General features: G+C 41.0%; 1 protein-coding gene across 3 annotated transcripts in view; it reads right to left on the reverse strand.

The window, feature by feature from the left end:
- ARHGAP5 (Rho GTPase activating protein 5) overlaps positions 1 to 19565 on the reverse strand; it is a 48321-nt gene extending 28756 nt beyond the window's left edge. The window contains exons 1-4 of one of the 3 annotated variants that reach the window (XM_035552152.2): positions 19282 to 19565; positions 17542 to 17665; positions 11959 to 12065; positions 4523 to 8419 (exon numbers count right to left, since the gene is read on the reverse strand). In XM_035552152.2, coding sequence (XP_035408045.1) covers positions 4523 to 8242 — 3720 coding nt within the window. In that variant the 5' untranslated portion in view covers positions 8243 to 8419; positions 11959 to 12065; positions 17542 to 17665; positions 19282 to 19565. The remainder of the gene's footprint in view (positions 1 to 4522; positions 8420 to 11958; positions 12066 to 17541; positions 17666 to 19281) is intronic. The other 2 variants (XM_035552154.2, XM_035552153.2) reach the window with 2 other exon arrangements.
- Positions 19566 to 19869: the final 304 nt, after the last annotated feature.

Consider the following 19869-nt stretch of genomic DNA (forward strand, 5'->3'; position numbering starts at 1 on the left):
AATCAAAAGAAAGAAAAATATGACCCGTCCTTGAATAATAAAACTATTGACTATTATTCAGAAAAAACAAATAGTAAAACCTTATCAGATTTAATACCATTTAACAATGGTATGTCAAAGAATCATCACAATTTACAAATGTAGAAGCAGAAAAGTATAAATAATACAAAAATATACAGTAGAAAATATAAATTTTATAAATTATAAAATAATAAGTAAATAAAATATTATTAACTGAAAAAATAATATCTACAAACAATTTTTTACCATGTAATAAGGCAAGAAGCCTGCAGAATGTATTTCAAGACGAGGATTTGCCCTTCCATTTGCAAACAATTTACTCAAAATATTTGTTGTTCTTGGTAAGTTGCGGAGGAAAACAAAACAAATATACTTTATGAGAGGGGAAAAAAGAGCACAGCCTAAATTAGGCACCAAACATATCTTAAAGGGGTCACAAGGATAAGAGCTATAAATGAGATGAGTAAATTTTTAACACTCTTGAACTCCACAATAAAGATAATTAATAAGAGTATTTATTGCAGCTACAGTGAATGGGTACAGATTTCCATACCAGACAGGCTTCCTGCTGTACAGAGAAGTACTAAATTAAGACTAGGGTCAAACTAATTATTTTCAGTGGTTTAATTGACAAATAAATAATAATTGATTGATGATATTGATAAAACATCAAATATCGATAAAGCAAAAAATATATTGTTTCTACCAAACTTGTTTACACATGAGAAGAACATGGTTGAGACCCACGAAACCCAATGTGCACTGAGGTTTAGGCCTTATATATTTATGATATTGATGCATCAACTGCCCAACAATTGCAGTTTGGGATTCTTGCCCACATGAAGAGGTTCCTTCTGCGATGGAAGAAGGCTTATTCCAGCAAGATCTTTACCCTCTAGGAATGGCCACTTCCTTTTCATGTCTTGAAATTTTCTCTCTTGCACCATACCTTCATACTCATCAAGTTAAATGACCACAATTAATTTACCGTAGAAGGCTGCTGCTGCTCATGAGATTGGTGTTGACCAACACATGCTGCTCTATACAACACCGCGGTATTACAGCATTAAAGATTCTAACCCAGAAAAGTATCTACTTGAAGTTCCTGTTTGTACTTTTTGAAAAAGAGAGGGACAAACGAGCACAGGTACACATCTCAGATGGAGAGGTCTAACTAGATAAGGTGGAAACAGCTGAAGCAAAGTTGCATTGAATGTTCTACTCTGTGCTTAGTTTGTCCCGGGTTTCTGAATATTGGTAAGGGAAAAATAATTAAACATAGAAAAAGCACATAGACATAAGGGAAAATTAACTCCTATCTTAATGAATAGTGGCACGCAACGGGCACTTGAAAGCTTTGGAGCAGCCCTGGCTATACATGCGGACTGGGGGATGAGAGGCTGGAGAGCAGCCCCATAGAAAGAGATCGGGGGGTTCTGGCTGACAACAAGTTGAATGCGACTCAACAGAGTGCCCTGGCAGCCAAAAGGGCCAAACCCTGTAACGGCCTGATGCACCCTGGGGTGCAGCAGGCACAGCGCTGCTAGCTGGTGGAGGGACGGAAGGGACGGTCCTGCTCTGCTCTGGTGTGGCCTCTCCTCCAGTACTGTGTGCAGTCTGGGGCACCACATTATAGAAACCACAAAACATCATTACAGAGTGTCCAAAGGAGGGCTACAAAGATGGTGAAGGGGGAAACATGCGGAGCGGCTGAGGTCCCTTGGTTTGTTCAGCCCAGAGCAGAGCAGGCTGAGGGGAGGCCTCATGGCGGCCTGCAGCTCCCTCACGAGGGGAGCGGAGGGGCAGGCGCTGAGCTCTGCTCTCTGGGGACAGCGACAGGACCCGAGGGAACGGCATGGGGCTGGGACAGGGGAGGGTCAGGCTGGGTGTTAGGGAAAGGTTCCTCCATTTAGGGTGGTTGGGCACTGGGACAGGCTCCCCAAGGCGGTGGTCAGAGCACCAAGGCTGACAGAGTTCAGGAAGGGTTTGGACAAGGCTCAGACACATGGTCTGATTTTTGGGTGGTCCTGTGTGGAACCAGGAGTTGGACTCCAGGATCCTTGTGGGTCCCTTCCAACTCAGGATGTTCTATGAATCTACGATTCTAGTTAGCAGATCAGTCAAACTAGGGCTGGTAAAAAGGCACAGTTGTTTTTCCTATTGTTTGTCAAAACTCATTTCCTCCTTCCTACCCATCCAGTTGTCATCTTTGACAATGAGGACCTCTGATTTAAAAGGTTGAGTTTTTGTAAACAAATTCATTTCGTTTATAAGATGCTTGTATTTTAGAATCACTATATTGATGGCAAGAATAGCCACACTTGTATCTTGTGTTACCATTACATACAGTCAAAGAGTTTAGAAAAAGTAACAGTAAGGGCTTAAGAAACATTCAGGAAGTAGCACGGATTTTTTATTCATGCCTTTCACGTTCATGGGGTCAAAATTCTCAAAAAATTCAGCACATAATCTGTAAACAGTGGTACCCTAATATCCCTCACATGGACTACATGATGTTCAAAAAGGAAAATATCATCTGACTAATTCTTCAGGTATTGTAGCTAAAGACTGCTAGCTGCTCATCTACTACAACACGTGAAAAGATGGTGAATAAGTTGCAAAATTAATAAAATTGTGCACCTCTCACAAAAAAACAGCTTTTTTGAAAAAATATTATATTACTTACAAATTACAATGAACTGCAACTACTCCAACAAAATGCCAACTGAAACAACATATGCAAAAGGCGCTATTTCTTAAAAGCAGCTAGCATTCAACATTCCTAGACTGGGAATACTTATGAGCATTTTAGCTACCAAGATGTATTTGCTTTCTCCATCATTACAATAATTTGTACTTCTGCTATTAGAGACTTTCTCTAATTTGAGAGCAACAGCCCTGCAGCACAATTTGCAAATGCAGGAAAAAAGCAAGAGGTATGTCAGAGAAAACTCAGAACTACTCTTGCACTCCTCAAGAGCCTTACCCACTACAAAAAATCAGAGCAGCCCGACACTTGGACTCCAGCTGCCCCAGACAGCCTAAAGCAACAGCAGAGGCTTTGGTAATGACAGCAGGGGGGTTGCTGACACAATGCCAGGAAGAGAAGATCCTCCAATACCCGGTATGCACAGTTTAAACATAAATATCCAACTCGGAGGGACTCTCTGTCAACTCAACACAGCTGAGACAGTAGGAGGATTATGAACACTATATTTCAATGTCAATGTAGCAAGATCATTTCAATCAAAAGTATATAAATTATTGTTTTTTAAGAAAATTTGCTTCCCAAAAAGAGTAACTTCAAAGTAGTTTTAACCATATGATTTTATAACCACAAGACATCATTATTTATGCTTGCTAGGAAGCCTTAAGAAAATTTAGTGCCCTTTATATCGGTCATGTGTAATTCATGTCACAGCTGCATCCTAAGAATAGCAATTCAGAATTTAATCCATTAGTAAAAATTAACTCTGTATTCTGTTTGAGCAAAACTTATTTCTAAGTGCTATTCCAGTACTGTCAGATAGTAGGAAAGTTTTTAAAACACTATAAATGACAATATTAAGAAGGTCAACTTATCTTGATACAAGAAAGAAAATATGTAACTGACCGGGAACATTCCCAATTGAATATTAAATGGGACCTACATGCAAGAGACAACGACTGTTGCCAAAAATTAAAATCTGAACTATAAAGAGTATACATCCAGTACCTACATCACGACACTACCTAAATATGTAAATATCAAGCATAAAGATCAAAACAAAAGAGACATTTTTCAAGCAGAATATCAAATCATTACGTAGAAAGCCACGCTAGGGAGGCATTTTGTTCCCTTTGTTTGAACAGAGAACTGTACAGGTAGCACAGCTTCCAAATTGATTATTTGCTTGCCCACACTAGGAAAACGCAGCAGTCAGTAAATACACTATACAAAGTTTCCTTTTCATGCTCTTGTTTTAGAGTTCCAGGTTCCTGGTAGGCAACTGAGAATTAAAAAGAAACCACTCCTTTCATTCACCAGCCCTTAACTTCATTCCAACAGCCAGAACTGTAAGAACTGAAAGAACCAGTTCCACCCAGGAACTTATAAAGCAGTTTGGTGTTGTGTGTTTTTTTTTTTTTTTTTTTTTTAAATGTCATGATTAATAAGGCAAGATTTTTGGACCAAATTCTGCCTTCACTTACTCATACAGAAGGAAGTGAAACTGCATATGTACATACAGAAGGGAAAAGAGCTGAAACTTGTTGGTTAGGCAGACAATCCACCTTGTTCCCTCAAGTTTGCGGGTTCTGACCAAGCTACGTAGAAATCTTGGACAAAATGAAACAGTGCTACATCAAAATTTTAATCAACCGTTTCAAAATAAGGTGCAACTCTTGCATGTTTTGACTCTTCCCTTCTTACAATGCACTAGTAGTGGGGAAAAATTATATATACACATACGCGTGCGCACAGTTTACCGAGCCATGTCTTATCACAGCTCAGTTGACTTACCTTCTTATCTTCTTTTCCTTTGTGAGTTTTCTTTTTCATTTTTTTATCATCCAATTCTTGATCAGATGTAATAGCAGGATTATCTATGCCACCCTTCCATGTTTCGACAGGTGAAAGCAGCGGGTCTTCTTCACTTCCACGATGCCTTCCTTTTCTTTTAGTTTTAGAGGTGGTAAAAGCCTCATCGTCACTTGCATCCGAATGCGTTCTCCTATAGTAAGACTTAGCTTTGCTGAACAGTGTCTTAGACTTATATTTGTACTTTGAAGGTCTTCTCTCCCCGTGACTTTTAGACATTCTGTCAGAAAACCCATTTTCTTCATCACCCTGGGCATTTATAACAATTGAATTTCGAACTTTAATAACACGATTCTGACTGTCATCCGGAACTGCATAGGTATCATCAAAGGCTTTATGTTTGAAAATAGTGTCAATAGGTTCAGCGTAATTGTCAGATTGGTCTATATCTTCTGGCGGCGCTGCAGGCACCCGAGAAGGTTGTTTCCTGGGATTTTTACCAATACCTGCCTCAATTGTTTTTAGGAGGTTAGGATCCAGTTTTTTCACATTTGTTCTTGGAACGAGGGGTTTCGGTTTTATTGGGGGAGGCACTTTATGGTTGCGTTCGTGGTCGTGACAATTGAGGGGCGTACTGTGGATAGGATACTCGTTTCCTTCCAAGTCCAGTCGGTACTTTGAACGGTCACTGGGCGTCGGGAGTAACCTCACATCATCACCAATTGGACTGTAAGGCGGTGGTCCCTCAGCATCATCCTCTGAATCCGGATAGTTATAGTCAAGGGAACTTCCTCTGGGAGATCTTGAAAAAACATCTTCACTTGTGTGTGTTGTTTCCCTTGTGCTGTCTGACATATAAGAACTTTCAATCATGTTTTTCTTCTCTAATACATCACTGAAGAACAACGTGAAGACCTCAGTTTGACGATGATACTGAGATAATGAATACAAAGCTGTAAACTTTGCAGTAATCTCTGTCGCTATGTGCTCTCCTTCAGTCATGAGTTCCTTGATTGCTTCGTTCTCAAAAAAGTCTGCCTGGCTGTCTGTAACAGCCACTAACTGGACAGGAATCGTATCCTGAACTTCAGAAAGAAACGCGCGAAGCATTCCCATGGATGCCTTCCTCTTGGCGGAATAGACCAGAATATATCCGTGAACGAGTTCGTCTTTCCTTACACCAATCGAAGAGTGGTACGATAATATAGTGATTTGTATGCGGCGCCTCTTTTCACCTATTATTTTATCAAGCATCAAAGAATTGTTTTGGCCGGCCTGAGCAGCACTACAGGAGTGAGAGTCAAGGAAGGGTGACAGAATGAGATCCACGCTGAATGGATCACCACACATGGCACACATCACAATTCTTAAGTCGGCCTCTGACAGATCTTTAATGGTTGGAACAGGACTTACAACATCAAAGTGGTGTTTAACCGCTTCCAGTACTCCCCTCAGAGCTTGTTTTATTTGGGTCTCATTAAATTTACGTGGATATGTACCAGCAGGCACATCTACGAAAGGACACTGCAATTTGTTGGCCAGCTGCTGTCCCTGATGTCTCAGAATAGGCAGATTCTTGCTAACACTGTCCCTCTGGTTAGCCAGTATCAACGTAAACGGAAGATTAGCCATATACTTGTCTCTCCTTATCTGAGATGCTTCAGCCCTTATTTTTGCAATGCACTCCCCAATAAAATTCAGAGATTCAATGGAGTTAAACACACAGAAACAACCATGTGGTTTGAAGGTAGAGGTCCACAACTGAGTCAACAGGTACGGGGATTTTGCATCAACAGGCCTAAGATCTAATTCATATATTTTTCCATCTAACGCATATTCATCATCAGTGGATTGTGTCCGAATTTCATTTGCTAATTCTTGTGCAAGGCCATCTTTGCCCAAAATGAAAAGATTAACCTTGTCTATATTGGCACTATCATGGTATAAATTTGAACGGCCATGATCTAGCTGCAGAAGGCTGTTGGCAAGTAGCTGCTCTACTTTAATGTCCATGCAATTTTGGCCACTGAGACAAGTTTCTTTAGTTGGGTGATAAACAAATCCTATGTGTTTAAGCAGAAGAGATTCTCTGTCAGGTGCAAGTTTCTGTAAAGCTTTGTATCTGGGCTCTTCACTCAGAACTGCATGAATTTCACTCATTTTATCTGAACTTGGCGTTGCATTAAGATCCAGGTCATAAAACAGCTCTGAATGTTCAAAAAGCATTTCCTGAAACTCCTCTTTGGCTTTTTCAACAATCTCCCTCTGATGCCTACCATACACTTCCTTGCTGTCTGCATCGGTGATGTATTTGAATGCCTCATCCTCCATTACAAAACATATAACTTCTTCCCATGGCTGTCCGGGTGAAATGAACTGGATTTTCTCAAGAGTTTTTTTGAATTTCTCCTTCATTTCCACCCTCCGTTTTTCAGATATAAGATGCTGCACGTGGTTTTGATAAACTTTTTCTGCCTCTAGCGTAGTGAGAAGATCAAATGGAATCCTTCTGTCATTCACTTTGTCTATATGGTCAGTTTCATCCCAAGGTGTTTTTTCAAGCACCACAAAACAGGACTGGAAGTCAGGCCTTTTCTCTATTAACTTCAAGGCTTCTGACCAGCTCAAATGTTCAATCTCATCAAGATTTGACAGAAGAGTATTAAGAGCTCTTGGCAACGCATTAATATATTCTTCTTTTCTTTTTCTAATATGCTCCTGTTTAAGCTGCTCTATGTGTTTTGAAAATGTATTTTTGGCCTTTTTCGTTCCTTCCAAATTTATGTACTCTTCATAATCAGGGTGGTTTTTCAGTTTATTACTAACGGTTTTCCAAGTGGCATGATAGTCTCTCACAGTTTGGACAAGTTTTTCAAACTTGTCTGTTGCTGTAACAACTAGCTGTCTTTGCGTTTTATAGGCATCCAGATAGGGGATGATTTTAGGTTTACCACGAGTTTTATCCATCATTTGTACCAGTGCAGTAAAACAAGTTTCCACGTTGACATTGAATCTTGCCGATGTTTCCACTACCACAAGGTTTTTCTTATTTGAAGCAAACGCCTGAACTTCTCGCAGATAGTGATCCACACATTCATCACATTTTGTTGCTGCTATTATTATAGGTTTTTTAGACTTTGAGAGCTGAATGTAGAGATTATTCACAAATTTAAGTTGATCATCGAACTTCCTATTGCATCCTTGGCTTACATCAATGCACAGTAAAAAACCATCTATGCTTAATTTCCCTTCAGGCATTTGTTTCTGCTCAAAGTCTTGCTCCAAGCCTAGCTGATCTGTGCAAATGTACATTAGTTTTTCTGCTGACTGCAGTTTGGAGGCAGCTGCACGTTTTATATAGGGTTGTAAGTTCGTACTCCGATGAGGCAAGAAAGTCTGATCATCAATGAACTCAGTCTGTTCAATAACATGAATTCGGCACTCAATTCCATCCTCACCGCTTTGTGTTACGTCACCCCAGTACAAAAAGTGATCATTGTTAACAACTCTTCCTCCAAAGTCAATTGTGCTAAGCACAGAGGTATGCTCAGGATAGTATTCATCTGCTTTTGAGCGAACGAATCTATTGCACAAACACGACTTTCCAACTCCACAGTTACCTTTATCCTTTTCAGTTCCAGACAGTCCAACAACACTAACAGCATAAGATGGGGGACGTGGCTCTTTGTTTTTTGCCATCATAACTTTCCTCTCATCCTTCTGCAATTATCAAGGTAACTGTACGTGGTTTTCATTCTGGAAACGTTCCTACAAGTTTGAAATTGTATATCCAGGGTTTCAGAAAGAGCTTTCAGTTGTTCTTGCTTCAGCTCGTCATTGAGAGAACTTCAAATACTCAGGACGAGGAAGATCATCTTCCTAAAGGAAAAAAAAGAGGAAAAAAAGTTAAAGGCTGAAGGTATTTCCCTTCTATAATTCATAAGAGAAAAGAAATTTTAAAAGCATTGTTACTTGCTTACTCTGAAATCGTTTTCTCTGTATATGAAAATTCCACAGCTAATTTAAATGTTATCTTGAACTCAGAATTAACTCATGTTAATGTTATTTATATCATAGATTTAAAAATAAACAGTTTTTAGACACAGATCAATAACAGTTCACCTGTTTGGATAGATGATCAGCATACATCTGAAAAGTACACATTACTGTTTTCTTTCCTAACTTATGAGCACCAGAAAGCATTTGCCATTTTCTCAGAATTCATCTTATTACTTGGGATGAGGGGCAAGTGAAATTTTACAATAGCAGGTTCTCACTAAGTATAAATACAATATAAATACAACTCTAAACCCAACCAAATATCCACATACACGTACTTTTATTCATGTTCATACTTCACTGGATAGCAGGCTTACCTGCATGAATCACGTTACTTTTGTGTGCATTTGTAGGTTTGGTTTGAGGTTTCAGTAAAGAAATTTTTAAAATAAGAAGCTGTAAAACCAGGAAGTTGACAATGGGACTCAGCTGGTAGCTATTCTGCAGAAGTAAACTACTTCATTTGTATACCAACAGTAAACTGTTTTTAAGTTTCTAACCTGAATTGTACTAAATACAAACATTGGCATACAGATACTAATACAGAAAAACAAAGACTTAACTCTGAGGTTTTAAAAACTACAAGTCACTCAGTCCTTCTGTCTCCAGCAAAAACAAAAAATTAGAGTAACTGTAAAAAGAAACTCTACCTACACACAAACTTCCACAGAATTATTACAAGGTTCCAGCGGTTTGATTGAAGCTGACATCTGGTATAACAAATACCATTCATCTTTTAATCAGAAGATGCTGCTTGCCTACATTTGCAGTATGCAAATGGAAAGACATTTACTATTTTAGAAACAATTGCACTACGCGCAAAACATAAAAAATGAATAGCTGAATGGCTAGACCCAGCAGCCTATGATTAGGGCCACTAACTGGAGCTGTACCCAAGGGGTTAATATTCAGTGCAATACTGTTCAACATCTTCCTTTATGACTTGGATGATGGGGCGGAGCGCACGCTCAGCAAGTTTGCCGGTGACGCAGCTGGGAGGATTGGCCGATACACCACAGGGTTGCGCTGCCTTCCAGAGGGACCTCGGTAAGGTGTAGAGAAGGGCTGACAGAACCTCATGCCGTACTAGAAGGAGAAGTGCAGGTGACTGAGCACTGGGACAGGCTGCCCAGAGAGAATGCGGAGCCTCCCTCATTGTAGATATTCAAAAGCCATCTGCACTTGGTCCCGGGCAAGTCGCTCTGGGTCTTCCTGCTTCAGCGGGGGCACTGGACCAGCTAACCTCCAGAGGTCCCTTCCAACCCTAACTATTCTGTGAATATATGTTGGTAATACTACTTTTCCCATTCTCTTGATGAAAAGAAAGCAACCACATGGCACCATAAATGGAACATACAGATTGCTTAAAATATTTGCTTTCACATTTGTGGAGTACAGAGTAACAGCATAAATGTACCTAAACATACGTAAATAAACCATACTTGAAGGAAAAGCCATAAGGAGCATCAACAGTGAAATTTTAGTCTCAGTATCTCAGTTCTATTTACTATTTTGTCATTCTTAGCAACAATTTGTTGAGTGGTACTGTAGTACCTTTCTTCAGGAAAAAAAGAAAAAAAAGTCCTTTGGGGAGCCAGGAGCTAGACTCTATGATCCTGGTAGGTCCTTTCCAACTCAGGATATTCCATGATCTGTCACCCAAAAGGCTCTCAAAATCTGCCTCAATACTAAGTCACAAACATTAAAACATACCTGAGCTTGATGGCATGCAGTAACAAGAGAAATATTTGTATCACATTGTAATAGAAAATGGACTTTCAATGCCTTGGCTATAAAGAATCAACGCCTGGTCAACAGTTTTCCAACTTACAGTCTAACACCTACAAATAGAAATCTGAAGTTCTGATCAAAAGCATATTCTTTATGTAACAAACTCTGTAATAAAGTTCATTGACCACAATATAGAAATAAATATATGCAAAAAACAGCTTTCGGGTATGGAAATAGTCAAGAAAACTACCTTTTTAAATATTTATTTTAAACAAAGTATGCATTTCACTGCAAAACGAAAGGGAAAATAAAAATTTTTATACTTAATAGTTTTCATATTGCCAGAAGTGAAACATGATGCTTTTTAGAAAATTCTGTTTTAAATCAATTTACACAAAGACGTTCAGAAAGAACTTATTTTAGACTGTTTAGTTTTTTACTTCTTCCACTGTATTTTTATATCCGTAAAACAGAGAATTCAGAGCTAATAGAAGATGGCTCTGGAAACAAAAATACTTAGTAAAAGCCGTGTTTATATTACTACCAATAAACCCAGTGTTTTGTTTCCAAAGCAAAGCTCATCATAGTAGCATCATTCAAACTATTAGAATGAGAAGTTCAGTCACCACTTGCACTATAAAATGTTTTCTATTTACCACAGCACAGTACAGATTTGATGTGGACTAAACTCGAACACAAAAATCTTCATTCACAGGATTATTTCATTTAATCAGGAAGACACTGTCTATTTGCAACTAGTTTACAAGAAGCAATCAATACTTTCAGATACCCTACATCCGCACATAGCAAGGGTTCTTCCTCCTCTAGCAATAAATGTTTTAACCAATCAATATATTTTTAAGAGACTAAGTAGAAAGAGCAAGGTGACATGGGACACTTACAACACAAAAACAAACACACTAGCCTCTCATAAGATTTCTGACATGGAAGATTCTCAGAACAGGGGGAGCCAAATCACTTAAGATATTTAAAACTAGCTCTTTTTTTTTTTTTTTAAACAATTTCTATTTTGCACTGACAAAGCAAAGTCACAGAATGAGATCTATTTTAATTACGTAATAAACTTGATAAAAATCTAACATTATAATGGCTTCATATTTAATATGTAATCATTATTGAATTGCTGCCTAAATGGAAGATTTTTCTTGTTGGTATACTACTAATTTAAATACACTGTACAATTTTGAAACATACACACAGAAAATACACAGCAAGCTACTTTCATTACATTACTTCAATCTTTCAATCTGCCTAATTCCAGTATAACAAAATGAAAATACTCCAAGCCCCCTCCCCCCAACTTTTCCTTGTTACCAATTCAAAGGAGGGGTGGTTTGTTTTCTCCATGTTACTTCAGTCTTTGAATTGAAAATAACAGAGCACTTCTACATGTAAACAGAAGGATTTTGACAAACTATGGAACACAAAGTGTATGACATCACCGCAGGAAGAATCCGACCTTCGACAATCTTGCCATAGGATCTCATCTCTACAGGCTTTTAGATTTCCCAGTGTAGTTTTAAGAAAATACAGCATATCACCTTGTATTTATTCATCCACCCTCCCCCTTAAACAAAAGATTATGAAAACCTAAAGCCCAAACTTACCCTTAGGAAAACAAGGTGCAAAGCAAGATGATTATCCTGCTGTGATCTTTCTGCAGTGATGTCACACATTTAAACAGTGTCCTTCAGTAAGTCCTTCCCTGAGGGATCTGAAAACAAAAATAAGATTCATTAGCAATTTCAAAATAATGAAAGCAGGAGCAGCAATCAGAAAAGGTACTTCTCATGCACAGGTTAAGAGTATTGTTTCCCTCATTTTAAACCTATAAACCTAATTCAGAACTCAGAGCCCAAGCTGGATCTTCCTCTAAACTTAGAGGGTTTAAATCCTCTAAACACAGCTATTAATACTTGGAACAGACAGAGGACGTAACTCTTCCTAAGGACCTGTGATTTCAGAAGTTCAGCTTGATATTTTAACAACTCCTAGGCTGCAGAAGCCTCTTCTGAAAAGTGAATACAGTGTCTCAGATAACACACAAAATATGAGATACAAAAATCACTAATTACTGACAGAATTTGGAACTCTAAAATATCTAGAATATAGTTTTGCAAGATTAAGTCACTAGAGACAGTAACTGCAGAATACATAAAGTGAATGTATGCCCAAAGATACGTATATAAGTTTTATTACTAAAAAAATTACTGAGTACTTCAAAACCCTTTTACCTGAAAAAAATAAGGCATTTCTGAAGTTAATGATATCATTGACTGTGACAAATCAGAAATTGAAAACATAATTTTACTGGAAGATGGTGAATTCTCAACTAGGATACTAATTTATTAGTATAACCCTGGTATATGTTGATTTTACTGCATGGCTGCTGCTGTAAAGTAAACAGAATTGGGTCTCTTCCACGGAACTTCTTCAGTTTGCAACCACACAAAAGCAAACTTTGGGTGACGGGTCAGTGCTGCACATAGTAACGTAAAGAAAAGGAAAGAAACTTGAGGCACTTGGACTGGAGCACGGTTTATGCCACTTTTAACTAAGGAAAGCAGTCATTTTTAAACGAGATGCAGCACCGTGCTGGAAATGTGCTAAACATAACATCAGGGAAGTATGGCAAAGGTTTTTCTTGTTTATTTTTTGGGGGGGTCATTACAATTATATTCTTTGTAATTCTACTTCGCTTTGGGAATAATATAGGTAATTGAAAGAGTTTAAGCTTTAGTAATCCTTCTTTTGGGCAAAGCAAGCGATAAGCAGGACACCAACGCCACATCAGTCCTGCAGTTCTCAGCTCGTGGTACCAGACACCGCAGTGATTAGCTAGCACGCTAGCAGTCCTGCGCTAAGCCTGGCCCTGCTTTAAGGCTAACCTCCGTCACGCCAAAGAGAAGAGCGGAGGCAAGCCACATCCCTACCCTTCCCTCCCAGCTGTCTGTGGCACTGCCCTGCACCCATGGGAGCCAGGGGGCTACGGCATGGCAGAGGGTCTGCCTGGGCACCTGGCAGAGCCGTCGGGCTGCCAGAGGGAGAAGTGTCCCTGCCCGCATGCAGGCAGCTGGGGGCACCAGCCGGCAGGCACCGCACGCTCTGCCACAGGAGAAGCTCGTTAAAAACAGGCCCCACATGACCCGCAGAGTCACTGGTGCCATTTATTTTCTATTAAGTCTCTCAAAGTCTTCTGAGCAGAATTCTAAACTTTAGCACAGGATATCATGTTATCAGCAGCTAATAAATACTAAAACACTATCGCCTATCACTATTCGGTGATTGCAGCTGCACAGGAAGCTGCAGATGGGTCTATAGGCAAGGAAATCACTTACACGCAAATACTTGGAGTATTTCTGAATACCTTCCGAAATTGTTCGCTGAACCTAAAAATGTTTACTCTCTGCAGACCTAACACTGAAGCATAAATGTTGTGGCACAAGAACTGCTCATGCCCACAGCAAACTAAGCAGCTGAAAACAACACTGACAGGGGAAGGAAAAAGTGGTTCCCCACAGTCCTCCAACTTACTCTAATTTTTGCATAGAGGCAACAGTGAGGGACCACTAATTGGAAAGGGTTACTTTCAATCATCGCAGTTTTGTGATAGTGTTTGTAAATTAGGTTGCCAAGCAGAAAATAACAAAAAAGCACACATGCAGAGAAGGGACACCCCAGCCTAGTCTGCTTTGCAGGATATGTGAATACACGGAGAGAAAATTACTGCAAACTCCACCGTGGATCACGAAGTCAATTCAAACACATTAAATGTCACGGATAGAGCCTGTAGGATGAGTTTTAAATGCATACCACTTCCAAATATCAAGGACCACAACTTCAATGAAGCTACAGCTTTGGATTCAGATTACTACTGACAAAGTTTCCATACAAATTCGGCCCTCATTTCACACTTTGAGAACCAAAATTTAGCATTAGAAAAATATTTAGTACGGTATCTGAACTCCCAAGACCTATCAGCCCATCAGTAATCATAGCTCTACCCAAAACATAGCAGAACAACAATTCAACCATTGTCACTTAAAGAGCCAATAATAAAATAATGTTGATGTAGCTTAAGGTAGCTGTGTTATTTCTCATTCAGTATTTTCCACCAGGTATCCTTTTTTACTCTAACAAGCATAAAAAAATATCTTCAAAACCATCCTTTTAACAAACTAAATCAGGTCCAGAGTATACCAATACAATCTTACCAACAGTCTTAATTCACCAAAGTCTGTTGAGGCCCTAAGCACTCACCGTGCCCCCTGTTATCTTCGCTACCAGGCCAAGAGTCACGCTTTCACAAGTACCAGTAATCTTAAGTAATTAACTGTACTTGAAATCTGATTTATAAGTAAGGGTAAATCCAATGCTCCTTAGTAAAATTCTGCAAGTACCAGTCAAAAAAAGAAAAAAAAGAAAAAAAAAACAGACTGCACATCAGGAAATAAGCTCAACCAATTAATGGCAAGGTAACAAGGGATGACCTGGAATGTCTTCGGTAGCGCCACAGACCAACAAAGGAATAGAGTTTTAATGGCAGGGTGATTAGTCCTGCTAGGTAAGTGGAGGATGAGAATGGATTACCCCAACTGGTCTGGTATTCATCTCAGACTTGGTTACCACGATGTTCACCTGCCATCCTTAAAGAAGTCAGATACTAGATGCTCCTTTGTATACAAAAGCAAAGTAATCAGTTGATTAAAAAAGAAGAGAAAAACTGACTGCCCAACTTAAACAGATGTTCAAAGATCTTACTACGTTTACTAAATTTCTCCTATTAATAACAATACTTTGAAGACCTCTGGTGTATTACCCAGAATTAAATCAAGGCTTTTATTCCTAAATTCAAAAGAGAACGGCACTCCTCAGCTGGAATCCAATATTCCAGGGGCACCTATTAGCATTGCTGCTGTTAGCAAAAAAAAAAAAAAAAAACAAAAAAACAACTGCACAAATTAGATCAAGGTAAAATACACAGGTAAACTTCAGAAGCTCAAATAATCATCACTGCACAAGTCTGAACTTAGGCCTCTCAAGTGACTTATCTACAGATTTCTGAATATCTGAGAGCATTCAATGCAGGTTCAAAGCTTTCAACAGCAAAGTAAATAGTACAAGTTTACAGGAAAAATAGACTCATAATCCTTTTTCCACAGGAAAAGCTACCGAAGACATGCATAGCATTCACAGGGGTTTCTCTGTAAATAACCTGATCAGGTAGCCTGCACTAAGTTATTCAGGAAGAACACAAAAGCACTAAAGGAAGAAATCTTACAAAGGGAATCCAAGATAGAACTGATAGAAAAAGAAAGAAAATGAGGCAGATGAGGAAGGAGGGAACAAGGTAAGCAGAGAAATGAGGCTAAAATCCATCCGCTGCAAAGAGAAGTTAAAATCCTGGCAGAGGTAACCTCAATAAATTTCACTGATCCACACATCTGGATTATTTTGTGTTATTTTGCTTGATGGGGAACCGCGTACAGACTCTAGGTACTGACACCCTTAGCTTGGAGACTTCATTCAAATGGTAACTCGGTGTTTGACCTTGTACAAGCCAGATGCCTAAGTTCTACCTGTGCAGAATGAGGACTCTTCTAAGTTGTTCATGAAATGAGCAAATAAAAAGCCACGTGCAAGTAGAAAATAATATTTTGCTTAATAATTAGCTAACTTACATGAGCTAATACTACAATATAAAAACCGTACACGTTTCTAAAGCTGTGCATGTAGGTATTAGTTTCACTTTTTTAAAAATGCAAACATTCCTCTGCAGTGCTAGTGTGTCAGCTGATAGAATATTGCAAGAACGTGTGGGAACCGTAACTGAAAACCAAAGAAAACAACTCTAATTCAGCATAAAATGCAATGTGCAGAAATAGCCACAGACTGATTAATTCAGTTTCTGGTAGGTGTTAATGATTTAAAAAGCACAGCTAATACCTGAATTTAAAATAACTTCGCTGCCATTCCTTCAGTTTTTCCTGCCAGAAATTTTGAGCTCATTTTTCTTTAAATATCCCATTAAAATCCACAGATTTAAGGAAGTGATGACAAGGTTCAAACAATAATCTGTAAAATTAATACGCTTACTAATTCTTTTTAAAATCCAATGGAAAAAAAACAACAATATTCCACCTCAGTTACACTGACCTCTAGCCTAGGAATTCTCAGGGGGGAGGGAAAAAAACAAGAGTACTGTGCCTCCTTTAAGTTATTACTAACACAGAAACAAGGAAAAAATCTTGGCAGTCCTTGCACACAATTCTCAGTGTTGTTGGAACTACCTGAAACTAAACTTTTTTTTTCTTACAAGCGTGGCTAAACGCTTTCAAAACAACGGGAAGCCTAGGTCAAATAATGCGTTACTTACTTCAGACGTGCATTTAAAATGGCCAGCCAAACGAAGCGAGCCTGCCCGGGCTTGGTGCGCCTATCCCAGGATAGCCATGCCTACAAAGCCCCCTAGCGGCCGTGCGGCTCAGGCAAGCCCCAGGAGTTCTCGCCAGCACGGGAAACTCTTCCCGACCAACGCAGGCTCCCCTGAGCAGCAGCCTTTCATTACCACGCAGTGAGAACGCAGCACAGGCTTTACTCTCGTAGCTACGTCATTTATGGATGTAGTACTTTTAGTCTGCAAACCAACGTGACTATGCCAGCAGTACCTAATACCGAACATTTGGCTTCACAAACTTCCATTCTTTCAGTAAAGGTCAGACAGTATCATCCCTGAAGCATGCCTGACATGTGTAATTTTAAGGACACGCCACATGTTAGCCTACCAAAAACAATGACGCGGAGTGTTTTAAAGTTTTATGCAAAATATTCTCGAAGGATGCCAGTACGTGGGATTTATCTTCTGTTAGGAACATACCTTTGGAAGACTTAAGGTCCTGTCAATCTCCCTTTAATATCTTTATCAAACAAAAGTAGAACTAGTTTTGTACCATCTACTCAAATAACAACTCCCAAACTTATACAGAACAATCTGTTATTATGATCAGTGCATTTCTTTCCTACAAAGTTTGCACAAGGAAAAACACCTATAGCTTCAGGAAAGCACATTTTATCTTTAACCTCAAAAATGTGCAGCATTTGATTGCTAGCGCTAAATATAGGATTTTAAAAACAATTCAGTCTGAGCATGAGGTATTTAATTGGATTATGTTACACATGCAATGCCTTACCTAAAATAAAGTCCAATAAAGTCCAATATCGGTAAGCAGCAGGCATTTGGTTGCAATTATTTTTATTTTGAGGGGTGGGGGGAGTGCGACGACACAACACTGGCAGCCACTTCCTATGGGGATACTTTAAAAAAAAAAAAAAGCATACTATTTAAGTTCAGTATTTTCCAAGCTTTAAAATAACTTGTTACAAAATACACCAAGCTAGTGATAATGTAACAAATGCTTAAACAATTTCTGCTACTTTAAGTGCCATAGACTCTTTTTTTAAAAAAAAACAACTATCTTACTATATTGACATCATGCTTTGAGAGCTCTAGTAACACTGAGTTCCAGTAGAATACTATAAATAGATTTTAGCACTTCTTGAAAATAATTTTCAAAGAAGGAACAAAAGAAGGTAAACCCTCATAAACACACCTGAATGAATTTTGCAACATACTAGTTTTAGATACATACTGCAAGTTTGAAATACAAATGTGTTTTTTTTCCTGAGAAAACATGCAACTCTGGTCACTGATGTCACTGTTGAAAACAGCTATGGTACTGAAGAACCTCAGGAAGGTAAGACAGCACGACAGAAAAATGCAGCTTACTAATTCCTCATTCATTTATGAACTAAGCGTACAAGTATCAGTGCTGTAACTGGCTCCAATGCACAGGTTTAAAATGGATGTTCAATTGACCAGCAAATGCTGTTATCTCTTTACTGCCTTTACTCTGCAGCGTAGAGTTTTTAAATTTCTGTCAAAGATCTTGATTAAGAAAAAAAGAAATCCTCCACTTATCCGCATGACACTGAACTAAAGAATACACACATACCCCCACAGGCCTATTTTGGTCTAGATTTAAAACGTTCCCCTCCTACTTATTAAGGAAATATTCCACGCTGATATCAAAAGCGATACAGGAGAGGGCAAAAGGGGGCTACAGAGCAAGGGTGGGGTGGATTCTGGGGGGGAAGGTGACGAGTACGTCCTCCTTCTCTGAAGAAACAGTCCATTTTTAAGGCAAATAGTGCTTTATACTCCTTACATCCTATATTTTCAACACTATGGCGTTCTATCTGTGGTGCTTTCCTTGGGTGGAGAGAGTCTAAAGGTTATGCTGGTTGAAGGGATTCAAAATGCTCGAGAGCTGCAACACTGCAACTGGCTACCCTATTTCAAAGGCTTAAAATCCACCTGGTGGAAAAACAGAAACGCACACACATCATTAGGCGAGCGAAGTTTTCTTAAATTTAGCGTCGAGCAATATCTGAAGGTGAAAGGAAGGAGGAGGAGAACTGACAACTGTTCAGATTCACTGGAGAAGCAGGAGCAGGCGAGTAGAAGGGGGCGGTGAGGAGGGAAAGAAGTACGGAGAAAGGAGAAAAAGGGGGGGGGGAGGAGACGGGCAGCGGGAATGGGAGAGGGGAGGAAACCGGAGGAGTAGGGGAAGGAGGGAATGAGGAAGGAAGAGGAGAGGAGCGGGGAGCTCCCTTCCTGCCTCCCTCCCTCCCTCCCCGGGGAGCCGCGGCCAGCTGGCAGCCGCGCACGGCAGGCTCGGACCCTCCCACGGCCCAGGCCTTCAGCACCTGGCCGGGGCCGGCCGCCCCGCTCCCTGCCCTGCCCTGCGCGCTCCCCGCTCGGCCGGGCCCCGGCCGCAGCCCGCAGCCCCTCAGCGCCGGGCCGGGCCGTGCCGAGCCGTGCCGCCCCCTTCCCCCGCTGCCGGCTTGGGGCCGCCGGCCCCTGCCCTCACCTCTGGCCGCCGGGATCCGGCTCCTCCGCGGCGGCGGCAGCAGCAGCATGCCCGGGACGCTCTCTCCACGCCGGCGGCTCCCCCGGCCCCGGCCCCGTCCCCGCCGGGCTGACTCCGCTCCGCTCCCCGGCCCGCCGCCGCAGCCCGCAGCCCCCGTCCCGCCTCCCCGCTGCTCCCTTCCCCGGCGCCCTCGGCTCAGTAATGGCGGCCGCCGAAGCCTCCCCGGCTGCCGGCTGCCTGACGGCGCCTCTCGCTCCCCCTAACTTTACCTCAGCAGCTTCCCTCCCCTCCCCCCCTCCCCTCTCCTCTCCCCTCCCGCCCGCCCGCCGCCGCCGCGGCTCCAGCGCGCGCGCTCCCGCCCGCCCGCCCGGCCAGCTGCGCGTGCGCGGGGCAGCGCCTCTTCCTGCTGCCGCTGGAGGCACCGGGAAGCCGGCCGCGCGCCCGCCGCTCCCCCCACCCCGTCCACGCCTCCCCTCCCCGCGCGGGCACGCGCGCCGGGCGGCCCCGCTGCTGGTGCCGGCGGCCGCATGGGTGGCGCGGGGAGGGGATGGGGCTCCGGGGGTCGCGGGTTCTAGTCCCGCCGCCGCC

This window comes from Cygnus atratus, chromosome 5 (assembly GCF_013377495.2).
Source record: "Cygnus atratus isolate AKBS03 ecotype Queensland, Australia chromosome 5, CAtr_DNAZoo_HiC_assembly, whole genome shotgun sequence".
NCBI lineage: Eukaryota > Metazoa > Chordata > Aves > Anseriformes > Anatidae > Cygnus > Cygnus atratus.